Source organism: Lepus europaeus, chromosome 10, assembly GCF_033115175.1.
Source record: "Lepus europaeus isolate LE1 chromosome 10, mLepTim1.pri, whole genome shotgun sequence".
NCBI lineage: Eukaryota > Metazoa > Chordata > Mammalia > Lagomorpha > Leporidae > Lepus > Lepus europaeus.
This window is the reverse complement of record NC_084836.1, coordinates 96,959,280-96,985,402: the sequence shown is the minus strand read 5'-3', so window position 1 is coordinate 96,985,402 and position 26,123 is coordinate 96,959,280. Positions and strand designations below refer to the sequence as shown.

Sequence of the window (26,123 nt, the reverse complement as noted above, 5' to 3'; positions counted from 1 at the left end):
ATTTGTTTAAATGCTTAACTTGTTAGCTTTGGGTAGTTTGTATTATGATTCCTGGGTCTAGTCATTACATTTTTACTCTAAAGTTTTTCATTTGAATTACTAATTTATTTGAGAAATTAAGCAAGTTTAAGCAAGTATTTTATTGTTAAAAAAATACTTAACCTGATGTGATCAAGTCAACATTAAGACATATGTTGTTTTGAATTTTACTAAGGTTTGCCACTAGTCAATGTGCTGAGTAAATTAAAAGCAGAAATTTAAGATGTTTATTTAGATGCTAAAGGAAAGACCAAAGTGTTCTTTAAATATTTGTAGATGATTAAAACTTGAAATAAAGTAAGTTTTAAAGCTACATTTTGTGAAACTAATTTACTATTTTTATTAGGTCCTGGATGTTCAATTCCTGTACCAGCTAACCATTCATTTTGGACTCAAGAGGAATATTCTAACTTAAAGCTCCCCAGAGCATCTCATAAAGCTGTGGTCAATGGAAATATAATGTGGGTTGTTGGAGGATATATGTTCAACCACTCAGATTACAATATGGTTCTAGCGTAAGTAGTTTTAAACATTTTTGCAAAGTTCTTCACTTTTAAATATACAAAGTACAGATAAGCAAGAGAAAAGAAATCATCAAGTCTGCTGAGGAAAATCTCTATTAATATTTTGGTAGTATTCCAGATTTTTTTTTTACATACACTGAGTTTATGAAATTGAAAGCTATGAAGAATTCAATATCATGATAAGTAATAATTTATCTTTTACAAATGCTATCTCTGATATATTGTTTTAGAACCATATAGTAGATTCTATTATAAATAGAGGATTACATTTTTTTTAAGATTGATTTATTTATTTGAAAGTGAGAATTACAGAGAGAAGGAGGGATCTCCCATCCTCTGGTTCACTCTCCAAGTAGCTGCCAGGACAACACCAGGAGCCAGGAACTTCATCTGGGTCTCTGACATGGTTAGCAGGGGCCCAATCACTTGGACCATTCACTGCTGTTTTTTGCCCAGGCCATTAGCAGGGAGCTGGATTGGAAGAGGAACAGCCAGGACATGAACCAGCACCCATATAGGATGTCTGCATTGTAGGACATGATTTTTACCTCCTATACTACTACACTGTCCCCCCCATTATGTTTTTTTTAAAAAATTTATTCATTTGAAAGACAGAATAGCATACATACACACACAGAGCACACATGCACGAGCAAACTCTTCTATCAGCTGGTTCATTCCCCAAATGCTTGTAACAGCCAGGGCTGGACAAGGCCAAAGCCAGGTGCTAGGGACTCCATTTGGGTCTCCATGTGGGTGGTAGGGACTCAGGTATTTGAATCATCATCCACTGCTATCCCACATGCATTAGGAAGAAGCTGAATCAGAAGCAAAGCAGCCGGCTCTCAAACCAGCACTCTGATGTGGGATGCCAGTGTTACAAAGTGGTGCACCACAATGCCATGTACCAATTTATATATATTTTTGTTATCTGTAAGGCAGAAAAACATAGAGGGAGACAAAGAAAGACAAGGAAAGGTCTCCCATCTGCTGGTTGTATTTTTTGAAAAGTCTGTGACTAGGACTGGTTCAGGCTGCAGCCAGGAACTCAGTCTAGGTCTCACACACATGGGTGGCAGAGACACAGCTACTTGATCCATCATTTGCTGTCTCTTTGGGTGCACAGGAGCAGGAAGCTGGAATAGAGTAGAGCTGGGACTGGGACTCAAGTATCAGATGCGAACATACCAAGCAGCAGATTAACTGCTTCACCAAACGTCTGTCCCTACTTCTCTTTATTTTTTATTTATTTGAGAGGCAGAGTTATAGACAGAAGGGGAGAGAGAGAGAGAGAGAGAGAGAGAGAGAGAGAGAGTTCTTGCATCCACTGATTCACTCTCCAAATGGCCACAACTGCCAGAGCCAAGCTGATCTGAAGCCAGGGGCCAGATTTTTCCTGGTCTCCCACAAAGGTGCAGGTACTCAATCACTTGGACCATCTTCTACTGCTTTCCCAGGCCATAGGCAGAGAGCTGGATTGCCAGAGGAGCAGCCAGGACACAAACTGCACCCACATGGGTTGCCGGCACCACAGACGGAAACAAAGCCTACTATGCCACAGTGCCGCCCCACTACCTTTCTCTTTTAATTTAATAGTTCATTGGTTCAAATGGATTGAATTTATAGTTTGCTCAAGGAAGTTATACCATTGTCTGATACTTCCCAGGGTTCAAGGCCTATTTGCTGATTCCATGCAGTTCATTTTTTTTTTTAAGATTTTATTTATTTATTTGAGAGGTAGAGTTACAGAGAGAGGGAGAGGCAGAGAGATAGAGAGGTCTTCCTTCCGCTGGTTCACTCCCCAAATGGCCACAACGGCTGGAGCTGCACCCATCTGAGGCCAGGAGCCAGGAGCTTCCTCCGGGTCTCCCATGCAGGTGCAGGGGACCAAGCACTTGGGCCATCTTCTACTGCTTTCCCAGGCCATAGCAGAGAGCTGGATTGGAAGAGGAGCAGCCAGGACTAGAACCTGTGCCCATATGGGATGCCGGTGCTGCAGGTGGAGGATTAGCCCACTGTGCCACAGGACAAGCCCCTTGCTGTTCATTCTAAAAGGAGAATATATGTAGTCATAATAGAATTAGCTGTGAAGATTGACTTTTGAAGAAATTTATGAATGCCTACTAACTTTGTGACCTAGAAGCTTTTTCTAGGCATTTTCTGTTAATGAAGATATCAAAAAAAACAACATCTATTCATTAAAGGATTTTTATTAGTACTGTAGTGGTGGCATAGTTTTTGAATCCCCCCAAATATGGTCACTAGAACATATGGAACTAGAATGTCACAGTTAAAATTGGATTAGTAATATCTGTAACAAAACTTGGTCAGAAGATATTTGTGCCAGTGACTGGGGCAAAGCACTGGTAGCCATACTACCTGTGTGGTATAAGCCTCTGTAGAAGTGAGCAGAGGGGTCCAGTGCTGCTAAAAGATACTCAGAAGCTCAGTAAACCAACTTCAGACCAACAGCTGGAACTGGAAAGAGCCTCACCCATTCTAGAAGCACTGGGGTGGCCTAGAAGGTCTGTAGTAAGATCTGAAAGGGCTAAGCAGTTTGTCTCTTACTTACTCCCAGAACAAACCAGTCAAAGTTTCCTTGCAGGAGGAAGTTCCACACTGAGGAGAAACTGCTGGGAATGGAATTCAAATTGAGCAGGGTAAAAAGGAACAATAGAGGCAAAGTAGAAGGAAGTTGAGATAACAGTAGGAAGGCGGCATAGACAGGCAGAGTGGATAGTGAGAGAGAGAGAGACAGAGAGAAAGGTCTTCCCTTTTGCCATTGGTTCATCCGCCAATGGCCGCTGCGGCCGGCGCATCGTGCTGATCCAAAGCCAGGAGCCAGGCGCCTCTCCCGGTCTCCCATGCAGGTGCAGGGCCCAAGCACCTTGGCCATCCTCCACTGCCTTCCCTGGCCATAGCAGAGAGCTGGCCTGGAAGAGGGGCAACCGGGATAGAATCCAGCCACCAGGGGATCTTAAAAAATACACTGCTGTCTGGTTGAGCACTGTACTACAGCTAAAGAATGAATAGGCGAGGCCGGCGCCTTGGCTCAGTAGGCTAATGCTCCACCTTGCGGCGCCGGCACACCGGGTTCTAGTCCCGGTCGGGGCACCGATCCTGTCCCGGTTGCCCCTCTTCCAGGCCAGCTCTCTGCTGTGGCCAGGGGGTGCAGTGGAGGATGGCCCAAGTCCTTGGGCCCTGCACCCCATGGGAGACCAGGAGAAGCACCTGGCTCCTGCCATCGGATCAGCGCGGTGCGCCGGCCGCAGTGCGCCTACGGCGGCGGCCATTGGAGGGTGAACCAACGGCAAAAGGAAGACCTTTCTCTCTGTCTCTCTCTACTGTCCACTCTGCCTGTCAAAAATTTAAAAAAAAAAAAAAAAAGAATGAATAGGAGAGCTGAAAAATTAGAAACAGTATCCTGTGCCAAACCTCCCCTGTAAAAGTTCAGGAAAAGTAAGTTTATTTAAAATTAGTAACAGAACATCAAGGCCAAATCTCACAGAAAGTTATTATAAGAAAGAAGAAGGAGAATAAACTGCTTTGTATGGAGAAACATTAAAAATAGAAAAATATGCTCATGAAAAGAAAAAAGAAAAATATTCTCATGAAACTAATAAAAATGATTCAGTATTTCAGAACAAACTAAAATAAGAAAATGATACAGGATATAAAAGAACAGTGTCATGACTAAAAAATTTTAGAAAATGCTTTGGAAATAGTATGAAAGAGGAAGATTATTATTTATTTATTTGTTTCAGTGGAAGAGAGATAGAGAATGCCCTCATCTGCTGGTTCACTCCCCTGTGGGCCACAATAGTGGGGACCCAGTGCCAGAAGCCAGGAACCCGATCCAGGGCTTCCATGGGGTAGCGGGAGTCCAGTTATTATTATTTTTAAAAGATATATTTTGGGAATGGCACTGTGGCATAGTGGGTAAAGCTGCCACCTGTAGTGCCAGCATGCTGTAGCTGCTGTACTGTAGCCATATATTACAGAAATGTGTCCTTACCCTGTGCATGGCAGCAAAGTCCGAGTGAGAGCCTAGATTTTCTCCCTAGCTAGGATACAGGGAGGTGCCCAATCTTCCTGCCAGAGTGGTATTGGAGAAGGGCAAATAGAGATCGGGGCTTTCATATCCACTACGAGGTGATGAGGCCTCCCTGCCCCCTGCAACATCACTGGACACCACTTGGGGAGCCTGGGAATTCTACCAGCACTACTTTCAGCCGTAATGAGTTGATCTTCAGAGGAGGCTTGTTACAGTAACAGAAGATTTAGGGGCCAGTGCTATGGTGTAGCAGGTGAAGCTGCTGCCTGCATTGCGAGCATCTCATATGGGTGCCAGTTCGAGTCCTGGCTGCTCCACTTTCGATTCAGCTCTCTGCTGTGGCCTGAGAAAGCCACTACACCCTTGTGGAAGGCCCGGAAGAAGCTCCCAGCTCCTGGCTTCGGATTGGCACAGCTCCAGCCACTGTGGCCATTTTGGGAGTGAACCAGCAGATGGAAGACCCCTCGCTCTCTCTCTCTTTCTCTTTGCCTCTGCCTTTCTGTAACTCTGCCTTTCACATAAATAAATAAGTAAATATTTTTTAAAAAGTAACAAGATTTAAATTAGAACTAGAGTCTCATGACACTATACTCAAAATATTCAGATTTTAATTGAAAATATTTGTCATACCAAGAACCAGAAAAATCTCAATTTGAATAAGAAAAGGCAATCAAGAGACAATGATACAGATGTTAGAATTTTGACAAGGATTTTAAAGTAGCCATCATAAAAATGCTTCATTGAGCAGTTATGGGCATGCTTGAAATAAATGAAAAATAGAAGGTCTCACCCAGAAAACAGAAGATATAAAGAAAAATCAAATAGAAGTTTTCAAACCAAAAAATACCATAATCAAGACATAAATCTCAGTGGATAGACTCAACAGTAGAATGGAGAAGACAAGAAAGAATCAGTGAACCTGATCATAGAGCAATACAAATTCTTTAATCTTAATGGAGAAAAAATAGAATTAAAAAAAAATTAAACAGACCCTCAGAGACTTGTGGGGCTCCAACAAAAAATTTAACATTTCTGTCCCTGAGGGATTCCTGAAAGTAGAGGAGAAAGAGGATATGACTGGAAAAGTATTTGAAGAAATAATGGCTAAATATTTCCCAGATTTGGCTAAACATATAAATCTGCAGACTTAAGAATCTGGGAAAATTCAAAATAATGTAACGCCAAAGAGATAGGCGTGAAGACATATAAGTCAAACTTCTGAAAACCAAAGACAGAGAAGAAACACTTGATTATCAGTGAAAGAAAACTGACAGCTTACTTAAAGGAACAAAAGAATTAGGAAAGATTCTTACTCCAAACCATGGATACGAGAAGGAAGTGTACAACTGCTCATGTGCTGAAAGATCAGAACAGTGTTGAAGCCAACCTAGAATTCTATGTCTAGCTAAGGTATCTTCCAAGAAAGAAGAGGAAGTCAAAACATCTCAGATAAAGGAAAACTAAGATAATTTGTTGTTGGTAAATCTTTCTTCAAAAGAAGAGGAAGTTCTCTGAGAGAAAATAATTTTTAAAAAAGGGATTTTAGGAATGTTAGGAAGAGGAAAGAATGGTGAAAAGAGCAAAAGATGCTGGTAAATACATGAATTTTCTTTTTCTTCAGTTTGTTAAATTTAATGGATGCAACAAGTATTACGACAAAATACCCTTTGGCAAATTAGAAGAATAACTCACCTGAAATTTGTGAATGTTATTTGGAAGATGTGCTGAGCTATGTTTTTTTTGTTTTTTGTTTTTTTGCTGCTTCTTTCCTCTTCCTCTTCCTCTTCCTCTTCCCCTTCTCCTTCTCCTTCTCCTTCTCCTTTTCCTTCTCCTTCTCCTTCTTCTTCTTCTTCTTCTTCTTCTTCTTCTTCTTCTTCTTTTTCTTTTTTTTTATTTTTTTGACAGGCAGAGTTAGACACAAGTCTTCCTTCCATTGGTTCACCCCACAAAATGGCCACTACGGCCAGCGCATTGCGCCAATCCAAAGCCAGAGGAGCCAGGTGCTTCTCCTGGTCTCCCATGTGGGTGCAGAGCCAAGGACTTAGGCCATCCTCCACGGCCTTCCCCGGGCCACAGCAGAGAGCAGGACTGGAAGAGGAGCAACTGGGACAGAATCCGGTACCCCAACTGGGACTAGAACCCGGGGTGCTGGTGCCACAGGTGGAGGATTAGCCTAGTGAGCTGCGGCACCGGCTCTTCTTTTTTTTAATGTGAGTTTTACTCTACCTAGGTAGGCAGGTTACAGCCTCAGATTTCTGAGATTGTTTTTTACCTGTTAAGTGAGGGGTATGGGGAGGAGGAGTGGGCTTCATAATACCTAGAGTTCTTTTTATGGCTTAATTTTAAGACTCATCCCAAATATATGACCTCCCAAAATGTGTGAAAATTAAATGTAGTGTGTATTTAATATTTTCACTTTTAAAAAGATTTGAAAGCATGCGTCCTTTCTATTATAAAGGTTCTCTTTGGTATATGCATAAATCTCTCCCAAAACACATGTATTAGAGTAAAGCAAACTCTCTGAAAGACTGTCATTTTTAATACTAACCATGCTAAATTTTTTGACTGCATATTTTAAAATCCTTAGAATTTAAAGATTCTTATTTTATTTTATTTTATTTTTTTTGACAGGCAGAGTGGACAGTAGAGAGAGACAGAGAGAAAGGTCTTCCTTTTTGCCGTTGGTTCACCCTCCAATGGCCGCCGCCATAGGCGCGCTGCTGCCGGCGCACTGCGCTGATCCGATGGCAGGAGCCAGGTGCTTCTCCTGGTCTCCCATGGGGTGCAGGGCCCAAGCACTTGGGCCATCCTCCACTGCACTCCCTGGCCACAACAGAGAGCTGGCCTGGAAGAGGGGCAACCAGGACAGGATCGGTGCCCCGACCGGGACTAGAACCCGGTGTGCTGGCACCGCAAGGTGGAGGATTAGCCTATTGAGCCGCGGAGCCGGCTTACGATTCTTAATTTTTCCTTAGATTTTTTTCCTGCTGTTATTAATCCTGACATTAATGCCTGATATTAATTATATCATCTTCTCACCCAGCTGGCCAAGCTAAGCTCTTGAAGTTCTTTATTCTCCCTTGTTTCCTCAATCAATAGAGCACCAAGACTAATAGATTGACTTTCAAAATATCTCTCAAGTAAAACTGGCCCAATCCCAATTCCCATTGCTGCTGCCTTATTAGCTCTTTAGTTTCTGTTTTAATAGGTCAAACAGGTTCAGGCTGTTTTCTTTGCCTAGAACACAAATGCTTTCCTTACTATGAATTCAAAGTCCCGACTTATTTCAGATTTGATGTAGACAGATTTAAAGTAGTTTCAAGTTTTTCTTCAGTAGAGTTAGTTGTCTTCCAGCCCTTGGATAGGCAGAGAGAGCACTCAGAGGTCTTTCGGGATCTGTACAGAGCTTCTGCTCACACACATCCCTTCCCGCTGGAAGAAGGAGAGTAGTCAGTCTTTGCTGTCTCCTTGCTGAATAACCCAAAATTCTGGAGTAATTTAGTCCCAAGCCACTCTACCTCAGCAGATCATTGATGTGGCTACCTCCTAGACCGTGTCATTGTCAATAGCTCCATAAGTCCCTCCATAATTTCCATTTTAAGCATTCTACATTCCCGCCTTTTCCTTCTGTGGTAGATGTATTTGGTGCCTTTCCCAAAACCCTTTACCTTTACATGGCTGATATCCTTAGCTCATAACCATCCCCTCCCTTGTAGAATTCTCCCAGCAGGTTGGAACCATCTTAGGCAGAAACACTTGGTAGGCTCTGCTCTGTGCCCAGGACAGCACCTAGTATAGTGACCAACTATTCCAGTTTGTTGGGATGCTCCCAGTTTTAGCAGTGAAAGTCTTACATGCTGGGAAATCCCTTCAGTACTGCTCCAGTCAGGATGGTGGTTCACCCTAGCTCCTGGCTAATGACTGACTGGTATGGAGGTACAAGAGCCGGGCCCTGCATCTGTGTGGGAAGGCTGAGAGCTCCCCTTGGGATCAGGCCAGAGGTAGGCCAGCTGGTACTACCTCTTTGCTTAGCTGCCTCTTCCTTATGACTGATCTCACTTCCTGACACGTTTGTCCAGAGAGCACTCCTTCAGTAAATCACTTGCTTGAGAAGCCCCATCTCAGGCTCTGCTTACAGAGAATCCCACTGGAGGTGCCATTTAGTTTTCTCAGATTTTTCTCTCTAATCTCCCTACTCCCACATGGGTTCAGCTGTTGTACCCTTTTTTTCGTTTTTCAGATTCTGTCACCTTTTTCCCTATTTTCATTCTCAGCTAATGGCCTTGTTTCCTATTTCTATTTTCAAGGATAAAATTCATCATAAAAGAACTTCCACAAACTCCTTACCTACATCTGTGCTCATTTATTCTGTCTTGTTTCTGTGGACCTATGCAGTTCAGCAGAAATTTTGGTCACCAGAGAAATGTTCTGTATTTAAGCTATTCTGTCTGTCAGCCATTTGTGATCCTTAAAATATATATACACTATTTATTTATTTGAAAAGGTAGAACAGTGGGGATAGGGGAGAGCTTCTGGCCCCAAATTGCCACAACTCCTGAAGCCAGGAACTGGGATCTCCATCCAGATCTGTCATGTGTATGGCAGGGTCCCAAGCACTTGGACCATCTTCTGCTACCTTCCCAGGCACATTAGTAGGGAGCTGGATCAGAAGCAGAATGGCTGGGACTTAAACTGGAGCAGTTAGGGCTTGAACTGGAGCTCTGGGGTGCTGGCATCCCAGGTGGCAGCTTAACCTACTGTGCCACAATACCAGCCCCACATGTGATTCCTAAGCTCTTGAAATGGAGTTAGTGTGTCTGGGCCAATCCACAGCCAGGAACCAGGAGCTTCTTCTGGGTCATAGGTGCAGGGGCCCAAGGACTTGGGCTATCTTCTGCTGCTTTCCCAGGTCATTGCAGAGAGCTAGATCAGAAGTGGAGTAGCCGGGACTTGAACTGGCACCCATATGGGCTGTGGGCACTGCAGGTGGTGGTTTTTCTGACTGTGCTACAACGCCAGCTGCCTTACTTGATCTTGCACCAACGTCTAATGCAGTTCATCATCTCCTCTTTTAAATTGTTTATTCATTTGGCTTCTGGGATGCCTCTTATTATTTTTTCTAACTGCTTATTCATTCTCAGCTTCTTTAACTGGTTACTCTTCAGCTGACTGTGTTCTGAATGATGGTGTGTGAGGGCTAAGTCTTTGGTCTGTCTGTATATTCACTTTCTTGGTAATCTCATGTGATATCGTGGCCTTTATAAATATAAATTTCATAAGTACAACTTTTGGATTATAGTGATTTCTCCCCCCAGTACCCACCCTCCCACCCCCAAACCATCTCACCTCCTACTCCCTCTCCCATCCCATTCTTCATTAACATTCATTTTTAATTATCTTTATATACAGAAGATCAACTCTATACTAAGTAAAGATTTCAACAGTTTGCAACTTTGTTTATTTGAAAAGCAGAGCTACTAGGCCGGCGCTGCAGCACAATAGGGTAATCCTCTGCCTGCGGTGCCAGCACACCTGGTTCTAGTCCCGGTCGGGGTGCTGGATTCTGTCCCGGTTGCTCCTCTTCCAGGCCAGCTCTCTGCTGTGGCCAGGGAGTGCAGTGGAGGATGGCCCAAGTGCTTGGGCCCTGCACCCACATGGGAGACCAGGAGAAGCACCTGGCTCCTGGCTTCGGATCAGCGCTGTGCGCCGGCTGCAGCGTGCTGGCCGCAGCGGCCATTGGGGGGTGAACCAACAGCAAAGGAAGACCTTTCTCTCTGTCTCTCTCTCTCACCGTCCACAATGCCTGTCAAAAAAAAAAAAGCAGAGCTGCAGAGAGAGAGAGGGAAAGCACAGAGATCTTCTGTCTGCTGGTTTGGTACCCAGATGGCCACAACAGCTGGGGCAGGATGAGGCTGGAGTCAGGAGCCAGGAGCCAAGAGCCTCATCAAGGTCTCCCATCTGGGTGGCAGGGGCCTAAACTTTTGGACCATCCTCTGCTGCCTTCCCTGGTTTATTAACAGGGAGTGGATCATAAGTGGAGCAGCCAGGACTCAAAACTGGTGTCTTTCTGGGATGTAGGTAATGGATTAATCTGATATACCACAACACTGCCCCCTACCCCCTTTTAAAGAATGACCTTCTTTTTTTACCCAAACCTCTACCGTGTGTGTGCATCCTTAATTTTAAGGACCTTTTCCCCTTGCTATTCCCTGTCTAGAACTGTTCCTGCTGTTGTACCTCAGGGCTGATTTCTTCCTTTAGATATCAATTTAATTGTCCCACAGAGAGGTCTTTCCTGACCATCCAGTTCAGACAGGTTCTCCTTGTTCTACTCATTTTCTTTAGAGCAGTATTCATAATTTTTAATTATAGCTGTTCTCATAATTGAGCCTGTTCATTTTTTGCCTTTGTGCTATTAGTTCTGTAAGGTCAGGGACTTTGTTTACTTATTCAACTAAGGGCTTAGCTCATAGAAGGTGCTGAAATAAATATTAAATAAATGGGAGAATAATTGTTTCCTTCACAGATGTTTGTTCCTGGATATGTTAATATTACCTGTTGCTTTTATTTGGCCAGTGTAGCTCATGAGCTATATTTGTTTTTTAGAATGTAACATTTTTTTCCATTTGTTTTTGATGAAAATTTGATTTCACAGCTTTACACATCTCATGTAAATATTAGTATAATTCCAAATAATGTTTACTAATTTTTATGAAAAGTAAATTCAGGGGTTCCTTTTAGAAGTAGCATTTTTGGGCCGGCGCCGCGGCTCACTAGGCTAATCCTCCGCCTTGCGGCACCGGCACACCGGGTTCTAGTCCCGGTCGGGGCACCGATCCTGTCCCGGTTGCCCCTCTTCCAGGCCAGCTCTCTGTTGTGGCCAGGGAGTGCAGTGGAGGATGGCCCAAGTGCTTGGGCCCTGCACCCCATGGGAGACCAGGAGAAGCACCTGGCTCCTGCCATCGGATCGGCGCGGTGCGCCGGCCGCAGCGTGCCTACGGCAGCGGCCATTGGAGGGTGAACCAACGGCAAAAGGAAGACCTTTCTCTCTGTCTCTCTCTCTCACTGTCCACTCTGCCTGTCAAAAATAAAAAAAAATTTTAAAAAATAAAATAAAAACTAAAAAAAAAAAAGAAGTAGCATTTTTGGAACTTAGAGATTATAAGTTTTATAGTCATTTATATTCACATATAGGCATATTTCAGAAATTGTTCTCACTATTTTCCCCCAAACAACCCAAAAACTTTAAATTGTATTAAAAAGTGGTTCCCATTTATGTCACTTAGCAGCTCTCTTGAAAAATAAGTGGTCTTGTCTCCTGAGTCAGGACTGCCAGTTAAAACTTCTCACTGAATTTCCTCCCCTTGAGCAAAAGAGGGGTTTTTAAAAAATACAAAGAAATTGAGCAACAGCTAACCAAATAAGAGAAAGAGTATTACCCAATCCTTTAAAGTGCAAAACATCACACAGAAACATCAAGGGGGAACCCCTTCTGGACCCTGCAGAAAGCACACTGTGGAGATTCTGAGATTCTCATCTGTAGCTCCAGTCTAGAAAGAAGCAAACTGTCTAGATGTTTGTTTATTCATTTACTCTTTAAATTGAAAAAGCGGAAAAATACTTACTGAGGAGGATCAGGTAAAGAGAGGGTAGTAAATCGACCAACTGGCTGACTCTGCCTAGAAACTAGAGCTTCTCTTTAAATTGGGCTGTCATCTCACACACACACAAAACCCTTGAGAAGGGAACCTGAGTATTTGGTTCTAATAGATGGCAGAACCCTTCATCTGAACCCCTGCATTTCTTCAGAGAAGTGAATGGAGCCGAGCATACCAGCCCTCACACTAAAGCTAGAATGGAAGTTCAATGAACTTATATACATTGGAAACTGAATTAAGAAGTTCTCTACAGGGGCTGGAATTGTGGTGTAGCAGGGAAAGCCTCTGCTCTGCCACTTCCAATCCGGCTCCCTGCAAATGGCCTGGGAAAGGGAGTGGAGGTTGGCCCAAGTGCTTCGGCCCCTGCACTCATATAGGAGACCTGCAAGGAGCTCCTGGTTCCTGACTTCAACCTGACCCAGTCCTGGCTATTGCAACCCTCTGGGGGAGTAAACCAGCAGATGGAAGATCTCTTTATCTGCCTCTCCTTCTCTCTCTGTAACTCCAACTTTCAAATAAATAAGGAAATCTTAAAAAATAAATAAATAAAAGAAAGACATCACCTACATTTTGCAAATAAAATTTTGGGAGAGCTATGTCTATCCACAAACAAGATGAATAAAATGACATTGAAGCTAACGTATATATTATATGAAGAAGAATAAAGAAGAAAGAATACAACAAGTAAAATCTGACAAGAATTCATCATAGAAGAAAAGGGACTTCTGAGACTTTTGTCCAACTGCTTCATGTATAGATCAACTTACTTAGAATTTGAATTCAGGTAAACAAGCTAGAAGACAAGGAGATAATAACAGTGAGATGAAATGGGAGATTATAGACCTAAAGAAATAGAAGTAAATTAGATATGTCAAAATCTAGGAAAAAAGTTGAATTACTGACAGAGAAGTTAGGTTAAGATAATCCCAATATTGTTGAAAAGATTGGAAAAAATTAGAGAAACTTGAAACTGTGAAAGACAAATGACTTACTATTAATATAATTGCTGTCACTAAAGGAAAGAACTAACAGAACAAACGGATCAACATAGCATAAGATGTTTCACTCTCACTCATTACAGATCAGTGACAACACCTGATTTGACTAAGCTGTTGAACTTTTAGGATAAAAGACAAATTGTTTGGGATGTCTCAGTTCTATGCTTCCTGCTGGCTGGGATCAAGTTCAGTCTCTATAGAACCTTTGCCTTGGTCTTTGGGATATGCTGTGATTAGCTTAGTAGGAAGTAGAACATGTGTCTTGTGGCATTATGTTCTTTGGGTTGCTGGCATTGTGGAGGAGCTCCTAAGAGAAGTGGCTGTCACTCTATGGAGACAGTTACTTCTGAATTCCTGGTGTTTGTCTTCGCTTATCTGTACATCCAAGTCTTAGAACTAGATGTTTAAGTCTGTTGTCTTGGACTCAGCTCACAGAAGGGGTGCATTTATTCAATACTTGGAATTTCTTTCTTTCTTTTTTTTTTTTAAGATTTATTTATTGGAAAGGCAGAGAGAGAAAAAGAAAAAGAGAGGGGTATCATTTATCTGCTGGTTTATTTCCCAAATGGCCACAACAGCCAGGCCTGGGTCAGGCTGAAGCCAGGAACCAGAAACTCTATCCGGGTCTCCCACATGGGTAGCAGGGGCCCAAGTACTTGGGCTGTGTTCTGCTGCCTTCCCAGGTACATTAACAGGAGCTGGATCAAAAGTGGAGCAACTGGGATTCAATCAGAACTCTGATATGGGATGCTGAAGTTGTTAGGGGCAGCTTAACTCGCTGTGTCATGCAGGTCCTGTGGAATTTCTTATATGTTTTATTGCATTAGTACTTTCGTTTTGTGTTTGCTTCTTGTGAGAAGGTTCACAGTCTGTTGTATATGTATCATTTGGCAGTTCTCCTTAGCCAAGTCATGGGAACCTGTCAGCATCTAGGTGTCTTTGACAAACTTTGGACAGACTTATTGCCTGAGGAGGAGCTTGAGATACAGATTAAGCACTCTCTGTACTATTTGATGAGCGGTCCATTGGATTGGATCATCTGGAGACTTGTTTTTGTGCTCTTTCTCTTTTGTTCTTTTCTGTCTTTCAAACTTAAAGACATAGTACTGTAGTTTGAACATAAAGTATGGTTAGAAGCCTTGAGGATTCTTCTCAGGAAACATTTTGTGTAGCCAAAATTCTACAAAAGTGTTACAGTGGAATGCAATGCATTTTATGAAAATATTTTTCTGGGATTTAAGTTATTTCTTCTTTAAGTAAGTACAGTGTTATATCTCTGAAAAAATAGTGGATGGTGAGCTTTTGGCCTAGTGGGTAAGACTCTGATTTAGAGGCCTGTATCCGATATTGAAGTACCTGGGTTCTATGCCTGGCTCTGGCTCTGACTTCAGCTTCTTCTTAATACAGATCCTGGGTGACAGCAATGATGTCTCAAGTGATTGGGTTCCTACCTCCAGGAAGGGAAACCTGAATTGAGTTCTCATCTGCTGAGTCTGGCCCTGGGCCAGTCCTAGCCATTGTTAGCATTTGGGGAGTGAACCAGTTGATGGGAGCTCACTCCCACTCATGCTCTCTCAAAAATAAATAAAAAGAATGGGACAAAGGAGGGAGCGCGCACGTGCGAGAGAGAGAGAGAGAGAGAGAGAGAAGGAAGAAGAGAGAGAGAAGAAGGAAGAGAGAGAGTACAAAGGAAGGTGGATAATTGAGAATTCTTCAGGCTTCAAGCAAAAAAGCAAACTAATAAAAAGGGGGAAAAAAAAATCAAGCTGGTCTTAGATTTCTATGTAGCAACCTTTAATACCAGCAACATTCAGGGGAGCTCTATTTATAAGGTTCTGAAGGGAAGAAGAATAGCCCAAGTATGTCACTCAACTGTACAAAGAGGAAATGGATATATACATGTGTCTATATATGTGTGTGTGATGTGTGTGTGTGTATGTATATACATTTTTGTATGTTTGAGAGGCAGAGAGAGCATCCACCCACTGGTTCACTCACCAAGTGCCTGCGATGGCTGGAACTGGGCTGGGCTGAAGGCCGGAGCCTGGAACTCAATCCAGGTCTTTCACATGATGTAGGAAGCCAATTACTTGAGTCATCAACAGTCTAGGGTCTGTATCAGCAGGAAGCTGGAGCAGGATATTGAACCCAGGTACTCACTCATAACTCTGACGTGGGATGTGAGTATCTTAACCACTAAGCTAAACACCTGCCCCAGGAAGCAGATATTCTTAAACATGAAAGAACTCAGGGAGAGGAAAGTATGGGAGATCCACTTAATCAAAACCCATTTGATAATGAAATATGATGTCAATTAAGAAGGAGAAGTTGTGGTAAGAAGACTATGAGCTGATTAACTCAGCTAAACTACACAGTGCATACTAAATAACTATGTATGGAGTAATACTTACAGATGGAATGTGAAAGTAATGAAAAGGACATTGTAATCTTAATCTAAGAAAAATTGGGAGAAGAAAAAGGAAATATGAGTGCTCAGGTCTTCAGCTTTCAAAGCAGGAAGTTAGTGGATTCTGTCCAAAATCAATTGTGCTTAATTTTAAAAAACAAAGTGAATTCACCCTGTACATAATTTTTTACATATTTAAGAAAATATGGGAGGTTCAAAAACACCAGAAGATAATAGCTGGTATCAATATATGTGCTATTTATATTTAATGGGTGTCACCTTTTGTTATATTTACTTCCAATCATGTATAAATATTAAAACAAAAAGAGAGGTTTAGGGAAAAATAATGAATACCAATGCATTTACTATCCAGGTTGGGACACAAAGCATTGCTGATATAATTGAACACTCTTGCATGACCAAAGTCTCAGGGATTTTGTTGTCAGCTTTTTACATACATGTCTTTACACTTTAAATGTGCAAAATATAATTAATAAGTTTTCTGATTTTCAGCTTTGTAGAAGCAGTATTCAACCATTTGCCCTGTCAACTTAATGTTGTTTTGGAGATTTATATTAATATGTGTTGCTTGAGTATATATTTTATTTTATTTTATAAGATTATTATATGAATATATTATTTGTTAATTTTCACTTTATGAAAGCTCTGTGGTTTCTTTTTTTACTATTAGCTTATGATAAAACTTTTTTACATCTTATTCCTAGATAATGTTTTTCTTAATTTTGAAAAATTTAATTTATCTAGGCAAATTCTTATAGAAAAGAAGCATTTACTTAAGTAAATTTAATAGTAACATTGGTTTCCCTTTTATCTTTTTCTATTAATTCCTTAAAAATTAAAATTAATGCTTTATTAAAGGAATGATCCCCTTTGTGGATTTTCTCAGTATACTCTTCCATCAGTGTAAATGCATAGAAAGATACCTGGAGTGATGTTTCCCTAATGGTATTCATTTCTAGATGGTGGGATGTGGGGTCATTTTACACTTTAGCTCTTGTACGTTCTTCATAGTGAAGACTATTTTTTGTGAAAATAAAGAGTGATATTTTTTTCAAAACTTAATGTTTTGAGATATTGAATGTGATTATTCAGTAATGCAAAAATAAGTATAAATTACATGGCAGGAGTATAAAGCATTTTTTCATTTTTATATTTCAGAGTTCTTTAAATATTATTCATAGTATAGTTGAAATGATGGGGCCATTATTGTGGAACAGCAGGTCAAGCCACAGCTTGGGATGCAAGCATCCCATAGCTTGGCTGCTCTGCTTCTGATCTAGCTCCCTGCTAAAGTGCCTGAGAGGCAGTGGAAGATGGCCCAAGTACTTGGGCCCCTGCCACCATGTGGGAGACCTGGATGGAGTCCCTGGTTTCTGGCTTCAGCCTGGCCCAACCCTGTTGCAGCTATTTTGGGGAGTGAACCAGCAGATAGAAGATTTTTCTCCCCCTGCCCTGACTCTTTCAATTAAATAAATAATAGATAAACCTATCTTTCTTTAAAAAAATTTATTGTAATGGTAGTCTGGCTTTCTTGAAAATATGCTCATTTAGATCAAAGGAAAAGCTAGATTTATTCTTTTACTTAATTATCCCCTTTTCAGCACCTTTCTTCAGTTTCTCATGATTCAAGGAAAGAAAAATTAGTGCTGTAAAAGTTTAAGGCCTTTTAGGGAATACAACCTTCAGGGGATTTAGACAGTATGTTGATGAACTTTTCAGGAACAGTAGAAACTTGTAGTAGATTTTTATTTATTTCTTGTACCAGGGTTGTACACAGTCTAGCTCCCCTTCTTGAGTTTTCTTATGCCCTGTGAGCCCAGGTATCAGGTTTCTTTGCCAAGGTGACACGTACCTCTCTGTGTCCATGGTAGATATAATGAATATCACTAAACTGGATTCTGTCACAAATCAGAGTACATGGGGGCCGCCGCCTTGGCGCAGTAGGTTAATCCTCCACCTGTGGTGCTGGTATCCCATGTTGGCGCTGGATTCTGATCCTGGTTGCTCCTTTTGCAGTCCGGCTCTGCTGTGGCCTGAGAGTGCAGTGGAGGATGGCCTAAGTCCTTAGGCCCCTGTACCCATGTGGGAGACCTGGGGGAGGCACCTGGCTCCAGGCTTCAGATCGTGGTAGCTCCGGCCATTGCCACCATTTGGGGGGTGAACCGTCGGATGGAAGACCTTTCTCTCTGTCTCTCTCTCACTGTCTGTAACTCTGCCTGTCAAAAAAAAAAAAAATGTACAAGGTATTCTCTTTTGTTTTGTTTGGTTTGTAGGTATGACCTTGCTTCTCGAGAGTGGCTTCCACTGAACCGCTCTGTGAACAGTGTGGTGGTTAGATACGGTCATTCTTTGGCATTATACGAGGTAAAATATCTCTATTGTGTACTAAGAAAAAACTCAACTCTTCCTTAGTTACTTCATGTATTATATAGTTGAGAAACTGTTCATTGTTGGTTTTTAGTTGAGGGATGTATAATTGGCTAAGTTGTAAGTGGAAGTTAAAGTTGAAACTTTAACCCAAGAAATTTGAGTGAATGCAAACTACATTTGGATATTAAGATTATGGTACTAAATGGTTGAGACTGTAGATTTAAAAAGTGTAAATTGACTTTTACATGTAATATGACTGAATAATCATCTTCCTTGCTTTTGTAATCTTTCCCTTGCTTTTGTAGTTCTTGGTAGGATACAGCAGCTGTGTTTTTCCAAGTCATTCTTTACTGAAAATATCTCATGTGAGCAAGACGAAGAAAAGTGGAGAAGTGTCAGAAATATAGAATATGGTTTATGTTATTTCCCTTTGTTCCTTTCTTCATACTTTTCCTAGTAATTCATTGTAAGGTGCTTTTCACTAACATGCTAAGCTAAGAATACTGAGATTTTGAACTGATCCTTTTGGATTCTTAGATTTGATTTTTTTCACTGCTTTTTAAAATTTTATTTATCTATTTTCCCTAGGATAAAATTTATATGTATGGAGGAAAAATTGATTCAACAGGAAATGTGACCAATGAGTTGAGAGTATTTCATATTCATAATGAATCATGGGTATTGTTGACCCCAAAGGCAAAGGAGCAGTATGCAGTGGTTGGGCACTCGGCACACATTGTTACCCTGAAAAGTGGCCGAGTGGTCATGCTGGTGATTTTTGGTCACTGCCCTCTCTATGGGTATATAAGCAATGTGCAGGAATATGACTTAGGTAGGTACATTTTTTCCAGTGAAATTTTATAATGTAGAATTTAAAATCTCTACCTTTATTGTGACTGTTTAGCAAGATTTAACCTAATATTGGCCTTAAAACACAATTAACATTAATGTATTACCAGAGAAATTTAGATTATTGATGTTACCATATAGTAAATGTTTGTCACTGTCAATTTGGCAAGGAGACAGAGTGAGGCACTTAATGCTTTGGGTGTCAAAGATAAAATAAGCAAATAAAAATGTTTTGAAGCAACAGATGTTCTGAAGAAAAAAGTATTCGGGTAGCCCTTTAGAGATGGGTTTAATGGAGTGTGATTTCTCTTTAATGTATAATCTTTCCTTTTGTTAAACTTTATTTTATCTTTAATTATGCAGTAGGATCAGCAGTCATAATTGATATTCTTGAGAAAAGTAGGTCTATAAAGTACATTTGTATATTGGTTACTAATGATCATAAGGAATTAAGTATTCATTTGAGAAGAATCTGTTTTAAATTTGGTGAGATCTTTTCCTGCATGGTATTATTAAACTATTAGAACATTTAATAATTGGAGTTTGGCTATATGGATTTGTTGTAAGTTTTAGATAGTCTTTTTTTTAAAAAAAAAAAAAAAAGAAAAAGAAGAAGATAAAAGACAGTTACATATGTATCAGTTCTCCTGAAGTCCCTTCTCTCGCCCTAAGCTATTTAATATTTTAAGTATTAGAGGAAGAGCCTGCAGTGTTCGCTTTTGACTGTTTTTCCCCTTCCAGAGAAGAATACCTGGAGTATATTACACACCCAGGGTGCCCTTGTGCAAGGGGGCTATGGCCACAGCAGTGTTTATGACAACAGGACCAGCGCCCTGTACGTTCACGGTGGCTACAAGGCTTTCAGTGCCAATAAATACCGTCTTGCGGATGATCTCTACAGATACGATGTGGAAAGCCAGATGTGGTGGGTGCTTTTTTGAGCTTTTGCTTTAAAGTGTGAACCTCATAGAGATAATTATAGGAAAATGTCGTGCATTCTTTTTATTTTCAATCTAGGCGGATAATTCTGTTCAGCATTATATGTGGAGAAATTGGGAAATAAGTAGCCTACTATTTATTTTCTTGCATTATTCTGTAAGTTAGAAGATACTGGGCATTTTGGGACTAGGTTTCAATTTTTCATTCATTGACAACTACTCTAAAATTTTAGCTCTTCAGAATCCTAAGGAGTAAATTACAAAGCTGAGTTTGTACACTTTTCTATTAGAAAATACCCACTTTTTAACTTTTTGGTGGCCAAAGTGTCATTTCTGGGGTCAGTTACTAGTGTCATTCTATGAAAACATCAAACAGGATATTCTCACTGACTGAGTTTTCCTCACTATGAGCTATATTTCAGCCTACAGATACCATGCTTTTCACAAATTTGAGTTCTTAAAGGATGTTAATATAAAGCAGTGGTTTTTCTCCCTTCTTTTTCTGTTTGCTTAATATTTGAGTCATACTATGGATAGCATTTTAGATTGTTTGTCATAAAAAATCATTTTTATTGACTGTAATACTCTATAATGTAGGTATTCTGAGCCTCTCCAGTTGGAAGTTTTGGTTTGCAACTTTTGTCTTATTAATAAAATATTGTGCATAAGCTTCTGTCTGTATTTCACATAATTTTTGCTCAGAAACTGGAGCTATAGGGTCAGAGGAAAGAACATTTTAAGGGCCCTAATATATGAAAATACTTCAAAAAGCTTAGTGGAATTAAAAGATGAATTTGTTTTGGTGTGAAAAGTTTTGAAATTCATGCATACATATACAAGGGGTCTTCAAAAGTTCATGGAAAATATGTATTAGGGAGTTGAAAAAATTTTGTACCAAAAACGCTAGTCTTTTAAATTTATTTTCTGTGAACATTTTGAAGTACTCGGTTTTGCCAAAGCTCTTAACAGATCTTTAAATTTTTACATATTTATATGCAGAGAGAAGTCTGGAGGTATTTGTACATTTAAGTCTGAATTTAATGAAATGGTTATGTTTGCATTAGCAGATAGATTCATATTCTTTAAAAACTAACCTTGTATTTATTATTTTTAAATAAACTCAAAAGGACCATTCTTAAGGACAGCCGATTTTTCCGTTACTTGCACACAGCTGTGATAGTGAGCGGAACCATGCTGGTGTTTGGAGGGAATACACACAATGACACATCCATGAGCCATGGCGCCAAATGTTTCTCTTCAGATTTCATGGCTTATGACATTGGTAAGTTTCCCAAAGCCATTTTAGCTTCAGGAATTTTTTTTGTCTGTCAGCATTTAAAAAGTGACCAAAAATATCACCAGTTCAAAAAGGTCAGGCATTTGAAAGATGTCCAAGTGGTGTTTTTTAATATTCACTTGACTAATGTTACGTATCTATTAAAAAAGTAGTACTTCTACTTTTTGAAGTCACTGTCGTTAATTGCTTGAGTGTTAATTTTTGAGGCTGAGTTGCAGTAACTGGTCTCTCCTTTGTTGCAGATGCCTTACATAGTGGAGTTATGTAATTGAAACCACCAGCATTATATTAAATTGGTTTAAATATTAGCTTTATTTAATTTTCTAAAAAACTGGTTTTGCACATATTCTGAAGTGTTAATATACTTGACCAGAAGAGGGCAGTATTTGTCTGTGCAATACAAAAAAAAAACAGCTAGTCCCTTGTATAAATAATATGTTCATTTTTTTTAAATTAAAATTTTTTAAAAATCGTGATGAGACACACATAACATAAAATGTATAATTTTAATCATTTTTAAGTGTGTAGTTCAGTGGAATCAAATACTTGTACATTCTTAATGTTAAATATTCATCACCACCATCTATCTTCGTAATATCTTCTTATTATTAAGCTGAATTTCTGTACCCATTAAATACTAATTCCCCATTTTCCCCTTTCCTTAAACTCTGGCAACCACCATTCTACTGTCTGTCTCTATGATTTTACCTATTCCAAGTCAGATGTTCATTTTAAACACATTTACATGCCAAGTCACTGCTTGTGCATTAAAGATGATAAGTTAAGCCCCTAGCCTCAAGGTGGAGGAGGCAGAGAAATGAGCAGATGATTTAATTGAAATTCAGGATGTTTCTGGCTGAGAGGACTATTTGAACATTTGGGACACCCGTGAGCACATGTAAGTCATTGGGTAAGTAGGAGTGACAGTCAGAAAAGTCCTCTTGAGGGAACATCTTCCACCTGGTGTCCTGAGGAGCACTGGGAATCAGTTATGTGCAGTCAGGCAGAGACAGCCCATATGCAGAGACACAGAGGCGGAAAGAGACCGTGGCACATATTTAGGGCCCAGGAGTAGTTCATTTTGGCCGCATCATGGCAGCATATCAGGTGGGAGTGGCCTCAAGTGAAATTAAGGAAATAAGCAACTGTCAGACCAAACTGTTCAGATCTTGAGAAGCCTGATGGGTCAGGCTGAGGAGTGTGGGCTTTTAAGGAAGTGTCTTAAGAAAATCTCTTTTGTGGCATTGTGGTGAGTGGTTGGCCATTAGGAGGCGGCTGCTGAAGTCCTGATGAGGGATTGGGTGTGGAAATGACAGTGACGGTAAAGAGCCAGGTATGCTAACTACCAGCAACCTTGAGGATTGTTTAGAGCAGGGATGGGAATGTCTAGCCCATGGGCTGTGTAGGACCTGTGAAGTCACTGGGTCTGATCCTGCCAGGGCAACCACAGGTGGAACTCTAAATTTTTAAATTGATAATTTTGAATGACCTGCAGTTGATGTTATCAATATGCAAATGGCCATTGGCAGAAAGATTCCCCATCCCTGTCTAGGGTGTAGGGATCTGGCATGGGTGTGGTAGATGGTGCCTTTTGCCAAGGCTGGGAACAGAGGTGGAGGAACAGGGTCTGGGAAGGTGAGAGTGAAGTCAGTGGGGGAGCGTGTCTAGAGGAAATGTCAGTGTGACAGAGGCATGCAGAGAGCCAGCAGGAGGCCTTTGGAGGCAGCCTGCATCAGAGGACAGAGAGAAATCTGAAAGAAAGTGGAGACTGACCAAACACATGTCAGAAGCTTTGCAAAGACTGGAGACCTCTGAGGGAGCAGTTAATTGTTGCAGGGTGATTAAGTAAGATAAGGACTGGGGGCAGCTGTGGCATGGTGGGTAAAGCCACTGCCTGCAGTACCAGCATCCCATGTGGACACTGGTTCGAGTCCTGGCTGCTCCACTTCCAATCCAGCTCCCTGCTAATGCTCCTGGGAAAGCAGTAGAAGATTTTCCAAGTCCTTGGGCCCCTGTACCCGTGTGGGAGTCCCAGAATAAGCTCCTAGCTCTTGGCTTCGGATCAGCCCAGCTCTGGCTCTGGCAGCCATTTAGGGAGTGAACCAGTGAATGAAAGATTCTCTCTCTCTCTCTCTCTCTCTCTCTCTCTCTCTCTCTCTCTCTCTCTCTCTCTTTTTGCCTCTGCCTTTCTGTAACTCTGCCTTTCAAATAAATAAATCTTAAAAAGAAAAAAAGGTAAGGACTAAAGAGAGACCTTCAGATTAGCAACAGAGAGATCAGTTATTGCCCTCCAGTCACTGAGGAATAGTCCAGATTGCTGGAGGCTGAGAAATGATGTTAGGCGAGGCATGTACTCAGTGAATGCCTTGTTTGTGGAGGGGAAAAAAGGGGGTAAGTTGAGTGCCTCAAGGGGAAGTGGATCTAGGAGATACTTTAGGAAAAAAAAGAAAAAGGACAGGTGGGTAGCCTGGGGCATATTTAAATACAGTGGGGAAAGCCAGCAAAAAATGTTGGAGGCCCAAAGAAGAAAAGGCATAAACTGTAGAATCAGGGGTGGATTGCCACACTGTGCTTTTAAGGAAGCAAGCAAGGTAGGTGGGTAGGAAGCCAGGAGGGTTGGTGGCCTTGTTCTCCATGTGAGGAAGAGCCATCTAGACTGGGTAGGAGAAGGATGTGAAGGCTGTGGTAGACGAGGCTGGATGAAGGCCTGGGTCTGGCGGTGAACCTCTGCTCAGTGAGTGTCTCAGACAGGGAGTGTGAGGCAGTACCAGTTAATATAAGGTCCAGAAGAGAAGTTACTAGCATGGGCCAGGATGAAGGAAAATCAGCAGATTCAGGAGGTACTAAGAAATCCTTTTAAAAATTAAATAAACTTAATTTTTAAAAATTTTAATTTTCCACCTGACTTTTGTATTGTAACTACTAAGGTTGGGCAAATTAGTATGCAGAAGAGTAGAAAATAACTATGAAAGCCACATATTTTACTTACAAAAGCTTGGTGATATGAAAATTTGTTTAAGTTAAAAAACATTGTAGTGGGTAAAGTGATAGATGGTAGAATGAATAGCAGGGGTATTGGATGAGCTGCACTAATTAGAATTGCCCTGTGATCCTGCCTTCCTGCAAGCCCTATTGCTCTGCTGTTGCTACATTTTACTCCAGAAATAAAGGTGTGGCTGAGAACCTAGGGATGTCTGCTTTACAGGGCTGTGTCTCTTGCCCCTTCCTCCCCAAGACACAGTCAGTTCCTGTCGATTGTGAGTGGCAGTCTCCTCTGAAATGTGTTTTTCTTGCTCCTAGTTTGTGACCGCTGGTCAGTGCTTCCCAGACCTGATCTCCACCATGATGTCAACAGATTTGGCCATTCAGCAGTCTTATACAACAGGTAATTGAAGAAGAAGTACTTGCCTCTTTTCTCTTATGTCAAAAATGATGTGAAACATGAAGAAGTAGAATTGAACTTTATAGGATTCCCTCATCTTTTCAGCTTGTCGTGAAGTTATGTTGGTGGGAATTTCCTGATATATGCTAAAAATATTCTATGTGAAGTATGAATTGTATAAAGTATGTAAGTTACTTCAAGCGCCACATTTGTTACCTGATTTTGTTAGTGTGCAGAAACGCACTGTTTGGTGCTGACTGCATGAAACAACTAATGTCACATTTGTGTGTTTCACACTGTCTTACGTCTCCTGCTATTCTTTGCAGTTTTAGGTTGTCAGATTGCTTGTACTTGCATCTGAATGTTGAAAAGAGGTTGGAAAAAAGAGAGGGCACTTTATTTTATTTTTTAATTTATTTGAGAGGTAGAGTTACAGACAGTGAGAGGGAGAGTCAGAGAGAAAGGTCTTCCTTCTGTTGGTTCACTCCCCAAATGGCCGCAACGGCCGGAGCTGTGCCCATCGAAGCCAGGAGCCAGGAGCCTTCCTCCCAGTCTTCCATGCAGGTGCAGGGGCCCAAGCACTTGGGCCATCCTCCACTGCCTTCCTGGGCCACAGCAGAGAGCTGGATGGGAAGAGGAGCACCAAGACTAGAACCGGCACCCATATGGGATGCTGGCGCCGCAAGCAGAGGGTTAACCTACTGCATCATGGCGCCAGCCCCAACAGGGCACTTTAGATAGAGGATAAGGAAGGAGAACAGAAATGGGGAGATTGTGAAGCTTCATATGGATCATATATGATGTCTTTGAGAAATCTGAAGTCTGTACCTGCATTTTACTGTGTCACTCAAAAATGCTTGGCACTGAGTACTAGATGTTGTTATAAATCTGCCCTGGAGAAGTCTCAGTCAAATAAGGAAGTTTCAGAGTGGCCACTATTTTTTAAATTTGTAATTTGTTATTTATTTTTATTTATTTTTTTATTTTAAGAGGCAGAGAAAGACACACACAGAGAAAGATCATTCATCTGATGGCTTACTCTCCAAATGCCACAACAGCTGAGTCTGGGCCTGGCTGAAGCCAGGATCCTGGAACTCAGTCCAGTTCTCCTGCATTGGAGTCAGGGACACAAGTACCTGAGCTATCACCTGCTGCTACCTCCCAAGGTGTATATCAGCAGGAAGCTGGAATCAGGACCTGGAGGCACTGTAATGTAGAATACAGGCACCCCAGGTGGCAAGTTAGCCACTATGCCAAATGTTTGTAGCTAGAGTGGCTGCTCTTACTTGTTGTTTACAATGCACTTTTAAGGTTTTTGAGAAGTTATACAGCCTAATCACGTTGATTTTCCTCATTTTTGTTTTTGCTATTATTACTGCTCTTAACCTTTTAAAATTCTAACGTACATAAACCCTAAAGCTATGTTATAATCTCTTGCATTATGTTAGAATTCCTTTGACATTCATTCCCATTGTGATGATGAAAGATGAATATAACTTGGGTTAGGAAAAAATAAGAAAGTGACATTTGGATATGTTGTGAAGAAAGGGTTGGCAGAATTTAGAAATTAGGTATTTATATAGTAA

General features: G+C 41.0%; 1 protein-coding gene across 2 annotated transcripts in view; it reads left to right on the top strand.

The window, feature by feature from the left end:
* ATRN (attractin) overlaps positions 1-26,123 on the top strand; it is a 169,182-nt gene that overhangs the window by 69,079 nt on the left and 73,980 nt on the right. For both annotated transcript variants that reach the window (XM_062203932.1, XM_062203931.1), the window contains exons 6-11: positions 386-554; positions 17,975-18,065; positions 18,660-18,903; positions 19,662-19,845; positions 20,986-21,140; positions 24,456-24,540. In XM_062203932.1, the coding sequence (XP_062059916.1) occupies positions 386-554; positions 17,975-18,065; positions 18,660-18,903; positions 19,662-19,845; positions 20,986-21,140; positions 24,456-24,540 (928 nt within the window). The remainder of the gene's footprint in view (positions 1-385; positions 555-17,974; positions 18,066-18,659; positions 18,904-19,661; positions 19,846-20,985; positions 21,141-24,455; positions 24,541-26,123) is intronic.